This window comes from Echiichthys vipera (assembly GCF_963691815.1).
Source record: "Echiichthys vipera genome assembly, chromosome: 4".
Lineage (NCBI taxonomy): Eukaryota > Metazoa > Chordata > Actinopteri > Perciformes > Trachinidae > Echiichthys > Echiichthys vipera.
The window spans coordinates 5304053-5327383 of record NC_139829.1 but is presented as its reverse complement, the minus strand read 5'-3'; the positions used below and the strand labels follow the sequence as shown (position 1 = coordinate 5327383).

Genomic DNA, 23331 nt, shown 5'->3' with positions numbered 1-23331 from the left:
TAGATAACAGAGGCATTTTTCAATATTTTTACGACTTCCTCAACGCTAGGCAAGGGCCTACCATTCAAGATAAGCCTGAGCCTGTGCTACAGTGCTAAAGGTAATCAGCAGAAGATGCCTCCCTTCTCTACGGAAGATTACCACAAACTACTACAGAAGATTTTGCTGTTGGAAACAAAAATTAATTGGTTAGAAGTATTTATAGAAGTGAATGGATATTGTGACAACAATACCACTCTAGCACTGACTGAAAACAGTGGACTGGGGCATGCCAGAACCCAGCTAACTAGCAATGATGAAGCTACGAGGAAACGGGAGGTCCCTGTACAGGGTAATAAATCTACCAGCGATAATCCTCCCTGGAACACACTTGGTGCAAAGCCAAAGAGAAGACCACCTCCCTGCAACAGGGAGAACGGATAACCGGGAGGACCCAGCGCCCTGATATCTCTGATCTGACCGGTTGGCCTGCGCTACCATCTCTATCCAGGCATAGCGCTTCATCAACTCCCCTCCCACGTAGGACACAGCAGCGGACAGCTGAGAAGAGGAAACGTACCAAGAAACCTCCCCAGCAAGCAAGTGTTCAACTAAAGAACAGGTTTGCTCCACTGTTGCCCGACAATGGATCCCCCTCTGATTGCCTGAATAACCCACCATCACCACGCAGAAGGGTAAGACCTGCTTACTTAAAACCACAGGGAAAGCTAACAAGTGGGCCTGAAAATCTGATTGTGGGTGACTTTTCTGTGAAAGATATGAAAAGCAATAATAGCACCAAAGTACTCTGCTTTCCGAAGGATCTGGTGTCTGACTTGGAAAAAAGAATCCTGGAAATTGTGGCTGCACACCCAAGTGTGAAAAATATCATTCTGCACATTGGTTTTAATGACATTGAAAAACAACAATCAAGGGAGCTGAGAGAGCACTTCAATAAACTCTTTGAAACAGTCAGTGGTGTGAATGCTGAGGTGTTTATCAGTGGTCCTCTACCCCCCGATCGGGAGAGGAGCTGAGAGATTCAGTCGACTTTACTCGCTGAATGAGTGGCTCACCAGCGCTTTTCTTGCTCGTTCAATGCATTTTATTGACAATTTTAGCTTTTTCTGGGACCGCAGGCATCTTTTTAAGGCAGACGGACTTTGTCTGAATAAGCTGGGAGTAAAGCTTTTCATGACCAACATGTCTTACGTCCTGCGTCATCCATCTATCATCACTGCCAAGGACAAGAGACAAGATGAACCAACGAAAAAGACAGACACAACACAGCTTATCATGAACGTCGAAGGAGGACCGCCATTGCAAAAGGAGAGCGCTGACCATGAGAGACACCGGAGCAAAGAGGAGACGTGTCCATCCCCCTCTACCGCCCCCTTCATTTCGAATGCGTACACCCCCCAAGCCTCCATCCTTCTCCCTTCCTCATGTAAGCCTTTCTCCCCCCTTCTCCCCCTTGGAGTTCCGGGAGCTACCCCCACAAACCTTCAGCCCTACTTCGCCCCTCTCATGTCAACCCCAACTACGCCCTCAACGTCCACCTTCAGTAGTTCGTTCCAGCTTTGACGCTGCTCACTCCCCCTCCCCCTCATGGCCACCCCCGCCCTGCCCTGACAGCAGCCCTGAATATTACTGATACAGAAAAGGGTTCAGCAGTAGACCACATTATCAGCTGGGCCCAAGGCTGCCTACGTCAAAGCTTGGCACCTTCTACATTCCTGTTGTGACTACCGAGAGAGTGAACATTGGGAAACGTAGACACCCTGCTAACCTAAACAATCTCATTCCTATCCTCTCCAAATCAAAGTCAACATCGAAGCCTGTCAATAACACCATCAGGATGGGTCTGCTCAATGTTAGGTCTCTGAATAACAAATCATTTTTAGTCAACGATTTTATTACGACTTCCAAACTTGATTTTATGTTTTTAACTGAAACATGGCTGGAGCAATATAACAGTGCAAGCATTCTGATCGAGACAGCACCCCCCAACTATAACTTTATTGATGTATGTAGATCTAGGTAAAGGGGGGGGGGGGGTGCTGCTATATTTAAAAACATATGTCAGGGGAAACAGATGTCACTTGGTGATTTTACATCATTCGAATACCTGTGTGCTGTGTTGAAATGCTCTCCCAAAATTCTCCTGTTAATTATTTACAGGCCACCTAAATACTTTTTTCGATGATTTTACCGAATTATTGTTTAGTATCTCCACTGACTTTGACTGCCTAGTTATAACGGGTGACTTTAATTTTCATATTGACGATTTGAATGACAAGGGTGCAAAGGAACTTTTTACTATTTTAGATACATTTGAACTGTCTCAACATGTGAAAGAGGCTACTCATTGTAAAGGACAAACCCTAGACCTGATTATCACAAAAGGTCTGAAAAATGTTTATGATGTTCTTGTGACTGATCTTTCATTGTCTGATCACTTCTGTGTTTTCTTTAATATTTCTTTAATTCCGGAGACACAAACAGAATCAAAGAATGTCAAAAAGCGCTACATCAATGAACATGCTAATGTTCTCTTTAAAAATGCCATCTCCTCGCTACCACCTCTAAACCCATGCCATGCTGATGATCTTGTAAACAACTTTAATTCCAAAATTGTGAATATCATAGATGTCATTGCACCTGTTACAGTTAAAACGATTTCTGGTAAGCAAAAGGCACCCTGGAGAAAAGCTGCTGTTGTAACAGCCCAGAGAAGAGAGTGCAGGAAGGCTGAACGAATCTGGCGAAATACAAAACTTCATATTCACCATGACATCTATAAAGAGAGGCTCCAGGCCTACAATTTAGTCTTAAAAAGCGCTAGAGAAACATTCTTCTCCAATATCATAAACAGCAACACTAATAAGGCCAAAACCCTATTTGCAACTGTCGACAGACTGACCAACCCCCCGACACACATACCAGCCGAACTCCATTCCACACAGAAATGCAATGAGTTTGCATTCTTTTATACCGATAAAATTGAAGGCATCAGGCATGCCATCAATATCTCAAACAAAAAGGTTAGATCACCACCCCGTTTAGGCCAAAATAACACAGCAATGACGGCAAGCTTTAATGCCATAGACTCTAAAACTCTAGTGGAAACAGGGACCAATCTAAAGCCAACCACCTGCTGTCTTGATGCTTTACCTACCAACTTCTTTAAGAATGTTTTTGACTGCCTATCAACAGATGTATTGCAAATAGTTAATAACTCTATTCAATCGGGCAATTTCCCAAAGGCCTTCAAAACTGCAGTCATTAAACCTCTTCTAAAAGAGCGGAGCCTAGATGCCTCTATTATCAACAACTACAGACCAATTTCAAATCTACCATTCATAAGTAAAATAATTGAGAAAGTTGTACTCCAACAACTAAATCACTTCTTGGCTTCTACTGGCTGCCACAACAACCTCCAGTCAGGATTTAGACCTTTTCATAGCACCGAGACGGCCCTTATTAAAGTTATAAATGACATCCGTCTTAACACAGACTCTGGCAAAACTTCAGTATTAATGCTATTGGACCTCAGTGCTGCATTTGACACTGTCGACCACTCAATACTTTTGGACAGGTTGGAAAACTGGGTGGGGCTCTCAGGCACAGTCTTAAACTGGTTCAAGTCAAATCTACAAGATAGGAACTATTTTGTTTCCATTGGCGACTTTGTATCAGAACAAACCAACGTAACGTGTGGAGTCCCCCAAGGTTCAATCTTGGGGCCGACTTTTTTAACATCCATATGCTCCCACTAGGACAAATCATGCAAAATAATAACATTGACCACCATTGCTATGCCGATGACACCCAAATCTATGTAGCGCTATCACCAAATGACTATCGCCCCATAGATCTACTGTGCCAGTGCATTGAGCAAGTCAAACACTGGATGTGCCAAAATTTCCTTCAACTAAATGAGGATAAAACTGAGATAATTGTTTTTGGTGCTAAGAAAGAAAGGTTTAAAGTCATCCAACACCTTCAATCACTGTCCCTGAAAACCTCAAATAAAGCCAGAAATCTTGGGGTTATTATGGATTCTGATTTACATTTCGACAGTCACATCAAATCAGTAACAAAATCGGCCTACTATCACCTTAAAAATGTAACAAGACTTAGAGGGCTCATGTCAGCTCAAGACTTAGAAAAACTTGTCCATGCCTTTATAACCAGGAGGCTAGACTACTGTAACGGTCTCCTTGCAGGTCTTCCCAAAAAAACTGTCAGGCAGCTACAGCTTGTTCAGAACGCTGCTGCTAGAGTTCTAACAAAGACCAGAAAATGTGAGCACATTACACCAATTCTTAAATCATTACACTGGCTTCCTGTAGGTCAGATAATTGATTTCAAAATCCTCCTGCTCACATATAAATCACTACATGGTCTAGGGCCAAGGTATATCACTGATATGCTCCCACTACATAAGCATTCTAGATCACTAAGATCCTCTGAGACCAATCTGTTAGTGATTCGCAGAGTAAACTCAAATCAAGGGAAAGCATCTTTCAGTCATTATGCAACAAACAGCTGGAATAAACTTCCTGAAGATGTAAGACTTTCACCCACTCTGACCACTTTTTAAAACTAGACTGAAAACTTTTATGTTCACCTTAGCTTTACCTGGGCTAAACCTTTGCACTTTTAAAGTCCGCGCTGTTTTTATTATTGTCTATGTTTTTATTCTCTTTGTCTTTCTGTAATGCATTTTAATTCATGACATGTTGTGCTGTGAAGCACTTTGAGTCTGCCTTGTGTATGAAAAGTGCTATGCAAATAAAGCTGCCTTGCCTTGCCTTAATGATGCTGCTATAGGCCTAGTCTGCCGGGGGGATAATCCTGTTGCTGATACTCTGAGCTTCTCTCCTCTCTGTCTGTATCATTCATGTCTCATCAATGCATGTTACTAATTCACTTCTTCCCTGGAGTTGTTTGTTCTTTGTCATCTGGCAGGTCTCTGCTGATTGTGGTGGTGCCTGCTGCCGTGGTCCTGCATGATGCTTCCTGCTGCTATTATCACTATTACTCATATCAACTATTATTTTAGAATTTATAAGACTATTAGTCTAATGAATTGTAAAATTTGCAGCCATAAAAACACATCAGCTGTATGTCTTACTGTATCACAGCTGTTTTTACCACTACTCATGATTGATCATATTTACCAGCAAAATTATTATCATGGTGGTTTAGTGGTTAGCACTGTCGCCTCACAGTGAGAAGATTCCAGTTTTACCCTGTCTCACGCCAGATGTCAGCTGGGATTGGCTCCAGCCCCCCGCGACCCCGACAGGGACAAGCAGTTGAAGATGAATGAATGGATTATTATCAGTCATATTCTATCATCTTAGCTGTGCTTGTTTCTTACTATACTGCTATATTAACTGCCATAAGATATAAGTCATATTCACATTACTATAAATTTAGAATTTGCTTGCATCTCTGGAAGTGTGTCTGTCTGTCTGTCTTTGTTTCTCTCTGTCCATCTGTCCGTCTTTTCTCTCTTTCTCTCTCCTTTTCTTCCTCTCCAACCGGTGCAGACAGATGTCCGTCCTCCATAGAGCTGGGTCTGTCCGTTCCTGCCTGTTAAAGGGAAGATTTCCAACGCCACTGTGTGCACAAGATTGCTGCTCATGGGGGTATTGGGTCTCTGTAAATCATAAGTAAGTCATAGTGTGGTCTTTACCTACTCCATATGTGTCCTGAGGTAATTTTTGTTAGGAATTGGCACTGTAAATAAAATTGAATTGAATTAAATTTAATTTAATTGAAAATACTTGATTTTTAAATTACTATTTTTAAGTATTTTAGATTTAATTACACCGGCCGGTGTTCTTGCTGATTCCTTGTCCTTGATGACTTGAGTGTCCTCACCTGTCCTTGTTACTCCTGCAGGTGCACAGGCCACCAGTCACCTGACGAGGAAAAGCTTGTTGTTATTTTTTTTTAAATCCTGAAAAATAAATAGATAATTGCATCAACAAGAGTGTGCTGCTTCATCCTCATTTTCACTAAAGTGTAGAGATTTAATTTGAGTAGAGGATGTTTTGCTCTGATATTTGAATATTTGAACCGTCTCCAGCAGCGTTAGGCCAACAGAAGAAGAAGAGATAGCATCGGGAGACTGGGACATTCAGGTGCTCTCAATAAAAGCCTTTCACAAACAGAGATGCTCTCCACGCGCTTCAGTGGAGACGAGCTGGAATATTCTTTGAAAAAGCCTTTTTCTCTTTCTAAAAGTGGGGTCAGAGCGTCAGAAAGAGGACCAAACCATCAAATAGAAACCTTTGTGTTTCATTATTAATAATGCTGTTGGCACTGCGGAGGGGAGGGTCTTGGTAACCAGTTGTGATGTTGTGTTGGCTTAGAAACTCTAAAAACTACAGCACATGTTTCTATGATACTACTCTATTTGAAAATCACTGTATACGCTTTAAATGACATTTGTTACCAAATTATATTTACTACAAATGTAGTTACATTTTAAATTAAAGCTTGAATTAGCTAACTGCTAACAATAGTCTGTTCTTTTTAGAAATATTAATGAATTGGACAACAAAGACACTCAAACGAAATAGAAATGAAACATCAAAATCACCACAAAAAGATGCAAAATGACTAAAATAGATGCAAAATCCCAACAAAATGATTAAAAATGATTAAAAATAGATACAATCATGGAGATGCAAAACAATTACAAATACATACAAGACAACTAAAAATGGACATAAAATGAGCACAAAAGAAAATGACTAACTATGCACACATGCATATACACACACTGGCTCTAAAGCCTGACATGTCAGCTAAACGCCTGCAAAGCTAACAGCCTGAGGGGGGTTTATGTATCTTTTTAAATGACATTGCACACCTTTAACCACTGGAAACAAATCAAACAAAGTAAGAACAGAAGCTGGAGGAATACAGGTCCTTTCCTGTGTTTTGTCTGAAGACAGCGGCCTGTTTGTGCAGCGGTCAGGATCACACGGCTGTTTGAATGGATCCAGACTTCAACCTCTACTGCCCGGCCCGGCCGATGACGCAGGGATAGACATCCTGGGCTGTAACCTGAGCATAACTCTATATATTTTATAAACATTGAGGTTTGGTGGGAAAGCCGGGGAGGGCTAATTCGTCTGATCGTGCTAACATCACATTTCCCTCACCCGCAGCGTTTTTCAGGAGATCCAGCTAAGCCGTGTAGTTCGCCACAACACTAAGGGCCTTCACACCACAGCAGGTCGCCATCCAGGAGTGTGACCTTTCACAGACAATCTGCAGGCTGATGAAACGATAACAAAGCTGCTCACTCCCTGCCTTCCCCAAGACGGGTCGGAGGCACCTCTCACACTGGAATCCCTAGACTAAATAAGAGGTGAAACAGTAGACACCTGTAAGCTGAAGGGCCAGATCAAAAGAGGAAGTCTGCTCTGACGTCCACACAGCTGGCCGTGGCATCCAGCAAACACTTAGCAAAGTTCAGATGTGGAGGGCTGCCTGCATCAGTTTATGTCAAATCTGCACTTTGAATAGTGTCCTGATATTAACTCTAAACTGTTTCAAAGACCAGGAGAGGGACCGTTCATCTTTTTTGAAGTGTGGTTGTACATGAGCTACTTCTCCATAGTCAGTGTGTTACCTACAGCAGAGAACGGTTAGCACGCCGCCAGTTTGGATAAACCTGTGCCAAAGCATCTTCCAATAAGTGCATTCAACCAAGAGGGAACAAACCCAGAATTATGTCATGCATTGGCTTCGTATGCTACATACGTATACTGTAAGTGCAGAATGTAAGCATCGTCAACAGGCTCGTATGATATCTTTAACTCTGTGAAATAGTAACTGGGAGTGTATTAACGGTTGAGTTTAGGCATCAAAACGACTTAGTTGAGATAAGAAAAGGTGGGGTCATATGTTCCCCACTTTTCCTGAGCATCGGTCTCTTTTCTGAAAATGCAGTTCAATAGAGCAGTTTCTCATTGACCTCCATGTTAAACAGGCTGTTTTCACAGCATAATTAAACCTGTTTAAGGCCTGGGACAAAAAAAACATTCTAGTCTGTATGTTTAGGTCATATCTCCATGACAACACTGATGGGGGTGAATATTTTTGTAACAGGCTAGTTTTTATTTTATTGGAGGTTAAAGTTTATGAATAATTAGGGGCAGCTTGCCTCTGGCCCTCACTTCTCCTCGGAGGTACACGTCAGCCAGATGGACGTACCTCCCTCCCCCCAACTGCCCTCTTTTGGTCAGAGGAAATGAGGTGAAGTCAAAGTCTGAAAAGATGGCGACTCCTGTAGTCGAGGACGATTGGATCAAGTTGAGAGAACGGACCTCGATGTAGAGGCTACGTCCATTTTTTATACAGTCTATGGTTCTACCAGAGCTGTGTGTCGCTGTACTTTATGACGTGCTTTTCCTGGAGCAGATGACCTTATTTGAAGGCTCGATATCAGACCCCCTTGACAGCACATCTACTCATGGAGGATAAAAGTGGTTATTCATGAAGACATTTACATCATTATTTGAGTATTTGTTCATGTTTAGTATGAAAATTTGACGTTATCACAGTATCTATATGACAGAAACTAAGGAAAACATAATAGGACCACTTAAACATGAAGTCTAGCCTACATAGGTTTAGCCAGCTCCTCAGTAATATGGCATAATGACATTAAAGTGACATTTTGTGGCCTTTCTCTGTTTTCCAGACAGCACACTAAGGTGACACACATGGACCATGGGAGATAAAAAGATACCCCTACGAACAACACTGCATTCACATGCACATCACTCAAAAATGTCCTTACCCTGGTTAAGAGAATAATCAGATTATTGAAGTTCCCCTCGTATACATGAGAGGGGGTTGAATGGGAAAATGACGGAGTAACTCTTCCTCCAGTACAGTAGGTGGCGCTCAGCCAACATCAGCTGGACTGAATACAGCTTTTTTTCCGGTTCACCTTTGTCAAAGCACAAACGGCCGACTTTTGGACGGAATTATGACAAACCGGTCTTCTTGGTAGTGATGTGAGTTGCCGGTGCAAAGTCCTCCCTCGATTTAAAGGTAACACTCGATTATTGTTTGTTTTTTTCACGTTGTTTTCGGAGCCGTTGCTTCCTGGTTTATTCTATTTCCGGGTCAAAAGCCACTGCCGCACAGTTGGGAGCATGCGCAGACAAGAAACCCGATAATATTCCTGTTAAGATGTTTACATGCCAGAGTACTCCCGTTACTAAGGGAGCCCTCTTGGTCTGTTACCCGAGGTATGAGAACTCTGATTTTACCCTGGGTACAGTGTTTACATGGTAAATGAGAAACCGGGGTATGCCCTTAACCCAATTATAATCAGGTTTTTAAACTGCATGTAAACGCACTGACTGACTGCACTCGGTATACAGCAGCTTCCATGTGTGTGACTGGGATTTGTTGGGACAGAAAGTCAGTATGTAACTGTGGTTCAGAACCTGCAGGCCAATTTGTCCGGACTGACTGCACCAGGACTGAGTGCCAGAAGCTGGAGGAGTCATCTCTGTTACAAACAGTAATGAGACGTGTCAGTGTTGTTCTTCACTCTCAGATTCACTGCACAGAGGAGACAGAACCCTCCTTGTGTGTATCTGTAAGCTTTAGTCTGTCATTTGAATGAACTGCATGGGAAACATCGTAACAAAACCAGGGATCATAACGCAGGAGAGGAAAGACTCGGGAGGCTGATGTGGAGCAGGTGAGAAGACGGACTTTGAAACACTAAACACGCAATAACTGCTGAATAAAACTGGAAGTTAGAAGTAAGTAACCATTAAACTAATAGAACACACAAAGACAGGAAGACACGAGAGGAGAAGGACTTTCAAAATAAAACAGGAAACAAACTAACCCAAGACCATGACAGTGTGTTTTCGACTCTTCATGGACTTACGACTTACTAAGGTTTTCATTGACCCCCATGTTAAACAGGCCGTTTTCACAGCATCATTAAACCTGTTTAAGGCCTGGGACAAAAAAAACATTCTAGTCTGTATGTTTAGGTCATATCTCCATGACAACACTGAGTGGGGTGAATTTTTTTGTACCAGGCTAGTTTTTATTTTATTGCAGGTTAAAGTTTATGAATAATTAGGGGCACGGCTACTTGAGTGACAGCTTGCCTCTGACCCTCATTTTATAGGCGAGGACGATTGGCTCAAGTTGAGATAACCGACCCCGATGGGTATGCTACTTCCATTTTTTTATACATTCTATGTGCCCAACCCTAACAGTCACCTTTTGTTGGCTAAAACTGGTCATGTAACGGTAGTTTTGGTATACCAAAAGCAACCGTCACTCTCCACTTCCGGTCGCCGTTTCGTAAGTTTCGTAATTTTCGTAATTTTTGTATAGAACTTGTCATACAATATCCTACAAACTTATTAATGAGAATATGTTGGTCATTTGAATTCTGAGCCGTAAGGGCAGACTCCACCGGTAACACTGAAAACTAAAACCTATGAGGAGATTATAAAATAAATTCTGGTTATAGAAAGTAAAATAAATAAATAAAAATGTACTTGTTCATGCAGCTTGTTGTGGAGATGCTGCAGTTGTAAACAGACTTGAGGAAAGCCCGAGGGAGGTGGAAACATCCTGTTAGTCGTCATGTTCTGGATGATGTTCTGACTGAGAGAACAAGAGTCAGTCAGAGCGAGGCGGCGTCTTGAGCAGAGGGCTTGTCAGGATGTGTGAGAGATACAAAAAGGAGGAACGATAGCATGTGGTGGGTATTATGAAGTTCGTGTCACATTAAGGATTCTGTTGCTCCTCTGTGCCAGTCAGGCTCACGAACCGAAGCGGAACAAATGCTGCAGGACACAGATCCTCTCAGATCCTCGCCTGCTTGAGCAGAAAGAGGAAAGAAACAACATACTGTGCTTTTTATGCTTAGAGACCGTAGGACCAAACCACTGCACAATTTGAACCCAGACTTTATTCAAGTTAAAGTTTATGCAAGTTTTATTTCAACAGATTTTCACAGTTTCAACCTTTCTCTCCCTCTCCAAAACAAACCATTAGATACACTGAATAAAGCAGCTTGGCGTTTAAGTTTCTCGGAGCTTCTGCTAACATTTGCTCAACCACTACGATCTAAAATGTGTTTGATAAAAATGTGTCTTAAAACTGAATAAGGCAACACCGGCACCATGGACAGGTGACCAAATAAAATAAACACTTTGTGTTGACTTTGTAGTAAACACTGAACTAAAAATAGAACATATGTCAAGTCATTCTGAGACATTTTAATGTGCAAATGTTACGTATAATACCTTTGGATGAACTAAATCATGTTGTTTGCTGCTGAAAACTCAGAGAATCCGTTTCATTTAATAAAAATCTGTTGTTGAGTTGAATCAGTCACTCTTGACTGTAACAGCTCCGTCTGACAGTGAACGAATCGCCTGGATCAGACTCTGACTCATCAGTGCTGACCTGTCACTTGACCTTGCCAGGTGCAGACAGCCTCCACTGTAAACTAATCCATCGGCCCAATGTGGGAATCACTGCTAAGTGGGTGCCTTACACTGAGACCCCGTTTGTCTTATTGAGCGATGCCATTGGACAAGTGAGAGGAGGAGGACGAGGAGGAGGAGGGATGACGAAGAGAACAAAGAGCTGCTGATTCTTCTGTATATTTATTTATCAATTGATTTTTGAAGAATGTGCGACCATTAAAATGGCACGAACCAGGTTCAGTTTTTGTCATCTTACCTCATTCTCAACAATAGCCAACCAAAAAGTGTCTATGTGCCGTGTTCTGGGTGCGTCAGAAAGCCCGGACCAGCACCTTCAATTCCTCAGTAAACTCTGATTTTCTCTGTAAAGACCTGATGAAAGTCAAAAGTGTTGAATGGTTTCAGTGAAGTTCTGCAGGTTTGACCCTTAAAATCTGTTTCCGCTGCAGCTTCCTGCGGGAGCGGCTGCATCTTGAAGAGTTGAAGCACAGCAGGAAAAAAGAGGAGAAATAACCTCCAACGTCTCTGCTCATTAATATTACACGCTCTTGTCTGTACAATACAGTGGAATCTCAGCCGGCTTTGACCTCTAAATAATTCACTCGGTAAAACCTTTTCTTTCTCAGCCTCCTTCAAACTCTTCTCAAAGTGGGGCGATGGAGGAGAGAGAGGTGAACTGTGAATAGACAACGCTTTTTCTCAACCACAGACGCAGAAATATTCCACCATTTATTCAAATTCCTCACTTCTGCAGTCTTTTTTAAATCCACAGGCTGCAGAGTCTCCAAGAAGATTTATGTCACTGAGCAGAAAACTGAGCAAATGTAGTTTTTGTTAAGTTAAACTTTAATTATTTACAACACATTTATTATGTTCTGCCATAAAAAGAAACAGAATTCAATCAATTTTATCAATCACGCAGCATTCACATCATATCTTTTTTGACCCAATCAGAATCAATACAGCTCATTTGAATAAACTAATAGACTGATTTTTATTACTGTCTTTCCTTTGTTCACAACACATTAATGGTGTAAGGCCAAGCCAATCGGGGGGACCATTTTGGGAAAATGCACACTAGCAATTCCATCCATCCTCATGAAATTAGTCCCATGACGTCAGGGGCCCTGTCTCCTAAAATGTTGCCAAAAAAAACCACCAAAAACGACCACATAGAGGAAAAAAAACGACGACAGACAAGCAAAATGATCAAAAATACATGTAAAATGAGCACAAAGAGACCCCAAATTATTACAAAAAAACTTAAAGTCGACTTTTGTGTCTTGTTACTACATAGACAAATGGGGGCCTCTGACTTGTCAGTGCCATGGGAATGAAAGGCTTTTCATGAATGTGGAGCTAAAATGTTAGTTTCTCTTAAAAGAAAACTGTCCATAAATTGAGATTATTTCTCTTTCTTTCCCCTGAAAACAAGTTTATTCCACTACTATCAGGCAGATGTCACTTGCTTCAATAAGGGGTCAAATTAAGGTATATATATATTTAATCAGTGCGAGCGGTTGTGACGCACTGTCACGTCCAGCAGGTCAGCATCGGAAATGAATGCGCAGCAACACAGACAGGTTGAGACCGGATCCGGTGTGCAGAACATACATCCCCCAATTAATTATAAGCGGACCAGAGCGTTCCTCCTGCGGTCACCCTACGTGTGTTTGGATCATCTATTTTCTTTTTTTCAACGTTTGGTTGGGGACCCGGACAGATAGTTTCACAATTTGGGATTTTATTGAATTGAACTTTTAAAAAAAAAAGGAAAGAAAAATCTGCTACCGGCTCTGATGCAGACAGCTGCACTTAATTAAGAGAGATTAAAAGAGAAAACAAGGAGAGAAACAATTCCTGCTCAGTGAAAGTTTTGTCTGATCCTCCTCTCGCCGCGTTTCAAACGTCTCCAGTTGCGGAACGCCGCACAGACGCACCGAGACAAACCTCTGCTCGCCATTCTCACAGGTCAGATGTATGTGTGGATGTAAAACGCTGCTGCTAGTTGACAGTTCTGGGTTTGGTTACACCTCTCCTGAGCTGAAACTCGAGCCGCCAGACCGCCACCTCTGCCCACAAACCGGGGCGCCCCGAGCTGGAGGAGCCGCGGGGTACAACATGGGACGGTCCAAATACTAATGTGATGGGTAAGACTATCAGCTGTTTGTATGGACGTGTCTGTGGTTCCTGTGGTGCACTGAAAAGCAAAGTGGATGTAACTGTACAAAATGCGAGAAATCAGTTTGTGCCAAATACCTAAAACCAGCGCCAGAAGGCTTTTAGACGCGTAAAATGCGCGTAAAGTGCAAAGAAAAGAGTTTTTCAACCGCTACGGGAATTTGTGAAAAGTTAATTTTGGTAGTCTGTCGAAAAATCCGTAATTTAATAGACTGTCTGTTGTTGTTTCCTTCATTTGTGGGTAAATGCGTCAATAGTGGAAACCTCTTTTACGCACGCAAATCAAGAACTGAATTAGAAATTATTTGAGTTAATGTGTGTGTGTGTGTGTGTGTGTGTGTGTGTGTGTGTGTGTGTGTGTGTGTGTGTGTGTGTGTGTGTGTGTGTGTGTGTGTGTGTGTGTGTGTGTGTGTGTGTGTGTGTGTGTGTGTGTGTGTGTGTGTGTGCGTGTGCGCGCGCGTGTGCGTGGTGCCGATGATGATGTATGAATCCACACCCCTGAAACCCCAGTGAAGGAGGCTGCTGGGACTTGTTGAACGGACAGGGTGGACATGGTCCGTTTTTGAACAGCCATTTGCGTAAAAGTCGCATCATACACTCCAGTGAAGAGACACGGTTATGTCCACATTTAGTCTCTGCTAACAGGAAATCAATCATGGCTTATTGATGCTTTATAATAATGCTTGTAGTAACTTGTGTGACTGTCCTCATAAATTATATTCCCATAGGGATTTATAATCTTCAAGGATTTTAGGAAAACTGATTATGAATCCACCAAGTCCCTGGAACTCTACCCCCATTAGAAAATATTGACAACAAATAAAAAGGACTCATTTTGGATTTCCTTGTTTAATTAATTCATTTAACTGTTCATTTAAATGTAACATGAAGCTCTAAAGTCTTCTTCACGCTGTCAGCAAGGACATTAGCTTTCATCATTTATGCATCTGAATGTAACCAAATTAAATACGTTTCTATGACCTCAGTTATGACCTTAATGGTAGCTCTGAATTAAGGGTTCATCTGTTTTTTAATTGTTAACCAATGTCATGAAAAGACCAAGTTGAGCTGAAGACATACATCTAAAAAAGAAAAAAACAAACTCACACATCTGTAGTTTGGTGGTAATTTGTTGGGGGACTACTTTTAGCAGCGGAGGAATCCATGTTTAGCTAAAGTCTTTGAATACACAGGCAATATTGGTTCCAATCATCATTGTTGGTTTCAATCTTTCAATCATGTTTGTTGACAGTAAGAAAGTTTAGAACGTGGGTGGAAAAACCTTTTTGATATGAATGACAGTTTCTGGTTCATCAGTGCGTCGTATCATCGTTATTTTCCTCCGACCAAAGAGCAGAGTTTTGAGCTGGAATGAATCTGATTTATTTGATTTTACATCTCTGAGATTTGGTTTGGATGGATAGATGGATGAAGTAATAGAGGAATGGATATATGGATGAAGGAATAGAGGAACAGATGTATGGAGGAATAGATGGATGGATAGATGGAGGAATAATAGATGAAGGGATGGATGGGTGCATGGATGGTTGGAAGATGGAGGAATAGAGGAATAGATGGATAGATGGATGGATGGGTGGAGGAATGATAGATGAAGGGATGGATGGATAGATAGATAGAAGGATGGGTGGATGAATAGAGGAATAGATGGGTGGATGGATGGATGGATGGATGGATGGAGACCTTGTGTGTCTGGTGATTTATATGTAACCCTGACTGACTGTGTGGGTGGAAACGACTCTCTGGCCCTTCGGGGGGATGCTGATGCTGATGATGTCTAGGTCTCCAATGCCAAGGAAACCCAAAGCAATATCCAGTGATAAGTTGATCCTCAGGCTGCTGATGAGCGTCTACAGCTCAGGGCGGTGTTTGCTTCTGTCTCTGGAATTTGGAGGATGAATTTTCTCTGGTGAACTCTCTGAGAGTTCAGGTGGATTATTGTGACTGCATTATGACGTGTTATATGAGAGCCTGGTAGATGTGGCCCTGTGGAAATGTTGTTTTGTGAAAGCAGTGTTCTGGATGCAGAGTCAAGGCGATGCAGACAGAGTTGAAAAGAGTTGAAAACACCAGTGTTAGGGCTGCTCTATTAATCAAAATATATTCACAATAAGGATTTTGGCTTCCAAACAAAGTGTTGGGATTTTTCAGTAGGTTGAGACTAAAAACTGCTCCAGCCAGAATAATTTTACTTAACCAACACATGCTTGCATGTTTCGCCCCATAACGTGTGTGTGTGTGTGTGTGTGTGTGTGTGTGTGTGTGTGTGTGTGTGTGTGTGTGTGTGTGTGTGTGTGTGTGTGTGTGTGTGTGTGTGTGTGTGTGTGTGTGTGTGTGTGTGTGTGTGTGTGTGTGTGTGTGTGTGTGTGTGTGTGTGTGTGTGTGTGTGTGTGTGTGTGTGTGTGTGTGTGTGTGTGTGTGTGTTGCGTAACTCCACGTGCATCACAACATGCTCTCATCGATATTGTAGGATATTATACGAAAACGCGGACATCAAGGATCTTATACCACGTAACGATGACTTCAGTCAGGTCTCTCTCTCTGCATCTGCCTGCTGGTCTTCTCCCTGTTGCATATTTTTTAAACCCCGCTCTGGTTCCTGATTTGTTGAATAACCACGAGGGAAAGCTGAATATTTAGCGATTCATAATTTGGATGCAGAATACTGATCTAACATCAGGGACGAGTGATCCCACTTCAGGAGGATATTTGATAGTAGAGAAGCCTGCAGGGGGGACTGGTCACATTTCCATCCACCCTTTTGCTGGAGTCTTCGTCCAACATGAGGGGACAGTGAATCATAAAATGCATCTCCCTCTGTCATTTTAAGCAAATTATAATCAGACTTGTTGACTTGTCCTCTCTCATGAGAAGAAAAAAGGAGCTGAACTGAAGCTCCTCATGTCGCCTTTTCTCTGAATCATTTCTCCTTTTTTCTGTTCAAAGGTATAAAATTTAAATAATTATGTGTCATTTATTTAGTTGAGTTGTGTCCGTGCGGTCACATCCTTTCTGTGCACGTGTCAGTTTTGTCAGCCAGAAGCTTCATAAAATGACTATTTATTCAGTTTCAAGGCATTTCTACCAAACACTGTTTAGATCTTAGTGGTTTTTAACTCTGTATTTGAACCGATTTTCGCCATCGGACGTCTGGATCTGAAGTGATCAGAGAAACAACCTGGGAAACAGCAGCTCAGAGAGACACTGACTTTTTAACATGAAGCTGCTTTATTTCGTGTTTTTACCAGTTTGTTTTGGAGATTATCTTCTTTCCATCTGTTCCTTTTTTCTCCTTTATTCTCCGTTTCCCCTTTCATCTCTACTCCTACTCCTTCCCTTGTTTCCTCCTCCTCTTACCCGCAGGCTGTTGATGGAGAGGATTTCGAATGTCAGCCGGGACAGTGGTCATCGCAGGAGGAATTCTGGCTACAGTCATCTTACTGACCATCGTCGCTGTACTGTGCTTATGTAGGTTGCAGGTAGGACTCTTTTACTACACATTTGGTGAAGTTCAGGGAGCGTTTCCAGTTGAAATTTCTGACTGAGAACTCACTCCGCAATTAAAATGAAACCATAGACTGTTTAAAAAATGGACATAGCATACCTGTCGGGATCCATTCTCTTAACCTGATCGTACTCGCCTATAGGGGTCACCATCTTTGACTCTGCCTCATTTCCTCTTACCAAAAAAGGACATGTATGCGATGTGGGGGGGAGGGAGATACGTCCATCTGACTGACGTATACCTCCGAGGAGAAGTGAGGGTCAGTAGCTAGCTGTCACTCAAGAGGCCACGCCCCTAATTATTCATAAACTTTAACCTCCAATAAAAAAAAAACTAGCCTGGTTTAAAAAAATTCACATCCCTCAGTGTTGTCATGGAGATATGACCTAAACATACAGACTAGAATGTTTTTTTGTACCAGGCCTTAAATAAGTTTAATAATGCTGTTAAAGCGGCCTGTTTAACATGAGAAACTGCTCTATTATGAAACCTGCCCCACTTACATTTTTGGCACTTCCTGACTAGATCAACCAGGAAGTCGCTGTGGTGGGGACTTGAATGAAATGCACCACAAAGAAGATTTGAACTCCCATGTCAGTCATGTGATGACATTGGAAGATTTACATGGGGAAAGAGATGTCTGTAAATCAGTGAATGCATTTTATATTGAGCAATTCCACGATTTGATACACCAGTTTGACTATCACCAGTTGATTCAGGCCTAGTCCACACGGGTGGGTAGTTTTGAAACCAAACTTTTATGGCCCCCGGTAAAAAAAAAAATCCTGTCCCCACCACCGGTGTGATAAAACTATCTCCATCCACATGAAACCGCGAAGTCCGCCCCAAACAATGTCATGCACATGCCAAAGCAGTAGGTGGCTAAAATGGCCTTCCTAACAGGAACATTTCACAAGGCTGTAAGAATAATTATTGAAAATTATAATAATAATTATTATTATTATTATCTTAATAGATCACGCTGACACCTCTGTTGCTCGATGTGGTTGAGTTGTTGTATGAGACACACACAAAATTTTGTCTCTGCCTTCCATAACTGCAACTGTCAGCTGGTTATGTCTGGAGTGCTCCACGCGTCTCCATGGATACAACTGACTGTTTACCACCGCACAGTGTGACGTCAAACAAAGTCGACAAGAAATTGCCGTTTTCCACTTTTTTCCTGTCCACACATGACTGCTGAAAACTGACTTTTCCAAAAAGTTCACCCTGGACTCTGGTTACAATAAACTCTGGTTTCAGGAGCCCACAGCTGTGGTTACGTGTGGATGAAAGGCCAAACTGTGCAGGGAAACACACGGTATCAAAAATACCTGCGTTCGTGTGGACGGCCCCTCATGCTGCTCATTAAACCCCTGCTGCAGCCACCGCTGACAACAAATGTCCAAATCTTCACTGTTCATTACTACGAAAGCTCCAACATTTAAAAAGTGGTATTTGGGACAGCCTTAATTGTTTTAGTGAGCAGCATAGCTTCATATTGTCCTGCATGATGTATATCAGTGTGCCTCTGACGTGTAGTCCTCCTGTCTTTGACCGCAGTATTACTGCTGTAAGAGGGAGGAGTCTGAGAAGGGGGAAGAGGAGGAACCAGAGTTCACCACCATGTCGCCATCCCGGCCCCTGGCTCTGTCCGCTCCCCCTACGCCTCCGACACCGGAGCACTATGGTAACGAACCAGAGGACTATCCCCCTACCTTCCTCACCGAGGCCAACGGGCCCGCCAGCTACTCCCCCACACCGCCGCCACGCAGGTGCCAGCGCTCACACGCCTTTTGCCCGTCCTGCGCCCGCTGCTCGCTGCCCTTCTACCTGCAGCACCCAGAGAGGCTGTGCAACGGCGGGCGCAGGATCAGCTACAGGACTGTGCAGCAGCAGGACCTGGAGCTGCCCATGGACCTGGCCAGCTTCTACGAGAAGCTCAACCTCATCCGCTCTGTCACCATGAGTCAGGTGGTCACCCACAGTGTCAGCACCGACGTCTAGGAGCAGGAAGGGTGGAGGCAGCGCCGCCCTGCTGGCCTGGAGGAAACAAACTCGTCTGCACAAACACTAAATTAACGTGAAGTGCTTTTTGGGTTGTGTAACACATCTCCTGGCAGCCATGTTGGATGTCTACAGCTCCGGAGCAACTGCTAACCGCTGAATTTATTTGTTTCTGACATACTGCAGTGGACTCATTTTTGTCCATTTTGAGGTGAAACTGATCATTTTGTGACCAATATGTCTGATTTTGTGTTTGGAAAATTTGCTTGTTTGCTAACTAGGTAGTAGCTAAGCAACCAGTATGTGTATCAGAATATAAACAAGACAATTTACAATTTGTCAGTCAATTAAACACAGATTTGTTTGAATGCACAACACAAGGGACAGAAGTGGAGGTAGAAATCCAGAGTTAAGCAAACAGGACATAAATGAAGGAATCTCTTCTGTTGGGTGAGTTTGGTTTTGTTGTCAAAAAATCTCACGTGCAGACCAAAACCAACACCCAATGTATCTGTTAACAAGTTCAAAGCCGGAACACATCAATGCACCAAGTAGCCGTATTTCCATTCACATATTTTTAAGCACATCTTCAGTGGGAACCAATGGGCACGGAGCTGAGAGCCGCAGACAAGAAGCCATAACGTGTTGAGATACATTGTTGGTTTTGACCTGTTTGTAGGATTTACCAGTAAGACAAATATACAATAAAAAGATTGTTTACACTTTTGGGGAATTTTTGGAGAAGAAATCAAGCTGAAGTCTGTTTCCTTAGACAGGTAGTTTCTGTTTGGAGAAATTCTAGTTTCTAGAAATCCATTATTTGTGCACAACAGACCAGTTATCTGCGCCAGAGCATACAATATGTGTACTTCTAATACCACTTAACTATGACTAATTTATGTGGTGGAATCGATGTGGATGTTCACAAGGACAAAATGTTTTCTTTTATTTGTGTGTTTGTGTAGCGACAACTGTGCAGTGTCACATTTCTTTCTTCCACAGTAAGATCCCTTCACTAACCACCTAATTAAAGATACTTTTATGTTGTTCATTATGTGTTCAGGATGAAGCTCCTGCTCACCACGGTGCAGCTGCACAGGTGTGTTCACTTATTCTGCCTGATTACAGACTGAGTCGAGGTCAGACAAACTAAAACACCTGTGAGCTTTTAAAGGTTTAAAACCGATGCAGAGAATTTAAAGTCATTTCAACTTTTAATCATTTTTAATCCTTTTTTAAGCCATCCAAAGTTGGTATTTGTGTTCACTTGTGTAGATTTGCCAGCACGGCGTTGTGTAGTTTTGGATGGCAGCTGGTGTAACTGTCAGGATGTTTCCGAGTGTGTTAATTCCTGTTTCCTTTAAAAAATAAAAAAAAGGGCTTTTCTGAAGCATTCAATGATCCAATGACTGTGACTTCTGGCAGACATTTTATTTCCTGTTAAAGAAATCCATGCATACTGTGGAGTATCGAGCATTTAAGAAGAAAAAAATAACTGGTAGCACATTTTTGATAGTTCAGTAGAGGAGTGTTTGTACTTCACTTCACATCTGTAGAGAAAACAGCTCAACACAATTCTTTCAGTTATCTCAAAATGAATTCAGATCTAGTTAAACTCTTTCAAACTGTAACATGAGGACAACATGTAAGCTCAAGTATACGCTGCTATTTATAAAAAACAACATTTACTCTGGTAGGCCCAATTAGAAAATTAGAACATGAATGTTGCAAAACCTGCAGATCCCTGAAACTCCTCTCACAGAAAGCAAATGTTGACTTCACTTGCACACCTCAACCCCACGTCGCCAGAATAAAACCCTGGCATTGTACTTTTCTGCGCCATGTCAGTAATTATTCCGGAGAATGTCAGTAAAAATTACCGCGATTTTTACCCTCTGTAAAACGGTCACAGGGCACATAGAGACAAATAGAGACAGACAACCATTCACACGCACATTCACACCAACGGGCAATTTAGAGTCAACAATGAACCAAACACCTGCACGTCTTTGGACTGTGGGAGGAAACCGGAGAACCTGGAGAAAACCCACGCAGACATGGGGAGAACATGCAAACTCCCCTTTAGGCTCGTGTTTATTTAATTTTGTGATATCAGAAAGCTACATAGCCTGCACATGACAGATTTGGGGGGTTAAAGTTTCCTTGCAGCCTGTTGATCAATAAAGCCCCAGACTGAATCCAATTAGGGTGATTTAAAGGGACGAAGCTGCAGGTTCTACACTTCCACTTCAGTGTGTTTCCTGACTTTTTTCTGAAAAGACTGAACCTGTTTATTCCCTCTCTGCTTCAATAGTTGATGTGTTTTTATTATTCTGCAGTTCAGTAGATGAGGTTTGATGCTGTCCAGCAGGGGGCGTCAGCTGTTGTTAAACCTGCACCAGCTGCTCTTGTGTGTGTATGTGTGTGTGTGTGTGTGTGTAAGGTACTTCATTTACAGTGTCAATAAATAAAATGATCCTAAACTGCTATCTGTGTGATGCCTTCTGGGAGAAGATTGAGAGCAGACGGAGTCGATTCTGACCCAAACTTGTCTAGGTTTGTCCAGACAGCCAGTTCCAGAAAGGCTCCTGGTTGCTCCAAACTTCTTCCATTTAAGATCCACAGAGGCCACTGAGCTCTGGAGAAATGTGATGTAGCCTTCCCCAGATCTGTGCCTCAACACAATCCTGTCTCTGAGCTCTGCAGGCAGCTCCTTCCCCCTCCTTGCTCTGCTCTCATGTGTGACCTTATACAGACAGGTGTGCCTTTACGAATCATGTTGAACTGACCACGGGTGCACTCAAATCCAGCTTCAGAAACGCCTCATGATCCTGAGAACTGGGAGGTACCTGAGTTGTATAAAAAGTTTCATTCAGAGTCTGAATATTTCAACCTCAAAATGACAATTTGTATACCAGTTGCTCACAGTGTTGTCTTGGATTCATGAAGAAAAAACTTGTTTTTGTCTCAATGGTGAACAGAGAATCGAAAAACAGAGAAACGTCTGGATTCATTGAAGAAATAGGGGTTATACAACAGCAAAACTATATCCAATTATCCGTTTACAAACTCAACTCACACACAACTCATGCAGAATATTCCAAGTCTTGTTGATCCAGTCCGACACAAAAAACGCATACATTTATGAGAAAAGGACTTGAATATTCTCTGAGATTAAAGTTGTAAATTTATGAGAAAAAAATCTAATTTTCAAGAAAAAATGGAATATTCTCTGAGTCTTAAAGCAAAAAAAATCACATATTTTTCGAGGGGGGGGGGGGGTACTCTGAGATTAAAGTTGTAAATTAAGGGAAAAAGAAACCTCAAATTTTCAATAATCATTTAGATTAGAACGTCACAAATTTGCAAGAAAAAATAGTGTTTTTTGTAAAGGAACTACAGCCCTTCGTTGTGCAGGCTTGGATCAACCTCATCACACCACAGACACTTTCTGTGTAATTTGTGTCCCGCTGTAAAACAAATCCCCTTTGAATCACCCGTAGATGTAACCAGCGATGTCCTTCTGTCTGTAGTTCTAAAGCACAAAAGCATATATGGTATAATATGGTGTTTCTGGGCTAAAATCACCAGTAAATCCTGATGGATAAATGTCATTGCAAAGGATAATTGCATGAGATCATCGGCCATCATGCTGTGTGCTTCCTCACAAAAAAAGATTTTCTTTTTATAGATTTCTGACTTTATAATCCCAGAATATCGATTATTTATTCTCTTTACTGTACAGCTTTACTCTTTCTGAATATTACTCCTCTGGGTTTTTCTTTTTTTGCAAGCCTTTTTTATTCTTCTTTTCTTGCTCATACTTTTGTTGTTGTTGGGAAAAATATAATTCAAATTCATGTAAAAAAACAAAAAAAAACAACAGAAAGGCAAATCTGTTCACTTGAACTGTTATTTAATTGAAATACAAGTCAGTACCATTAGGTTTTCAGTTTATTATCAACAGTACACAATGTCCATACTTAGGTTTTGTACAAAGAGGTATCAGTTATATAAAACACAGTACACAATAGTTGAGACATACATATACACGTCTTAATACATTTCAACCATACTTCAAGTGTCAGGAATCTTCTGTGTTTGTATTAACTCTCCTCTGTCCCACAA

The 23331-nt window shown here is 41.9% G+C and overlaps 1 protein-coding gene across 1 annotated transcript; it reads left to right on the top strand.

Moving 5' to 3' along the window:
• Window positions 1–17077: 17077 nt before the first annotated feature.
• fam163b (family with sequence similarity 163 member B) lies at window positions 17078–19203 on the top strand (the record flags this gene model as incomplete). The annotated part of the gene is made up of 2 exons (XM_083911787.1): window positions 17078–17170; window positions 18760–19203. The coding sequence occupies 2 exons, from the start codon at window positions 17078–17080 to the stop codon at window positions 19201–19203; spliced, it is 537 nt and encodes a 178-aa protein (XP_083767913.1).
• Window positions 19204–23331: the final 4128 nt, after the last annotated feature.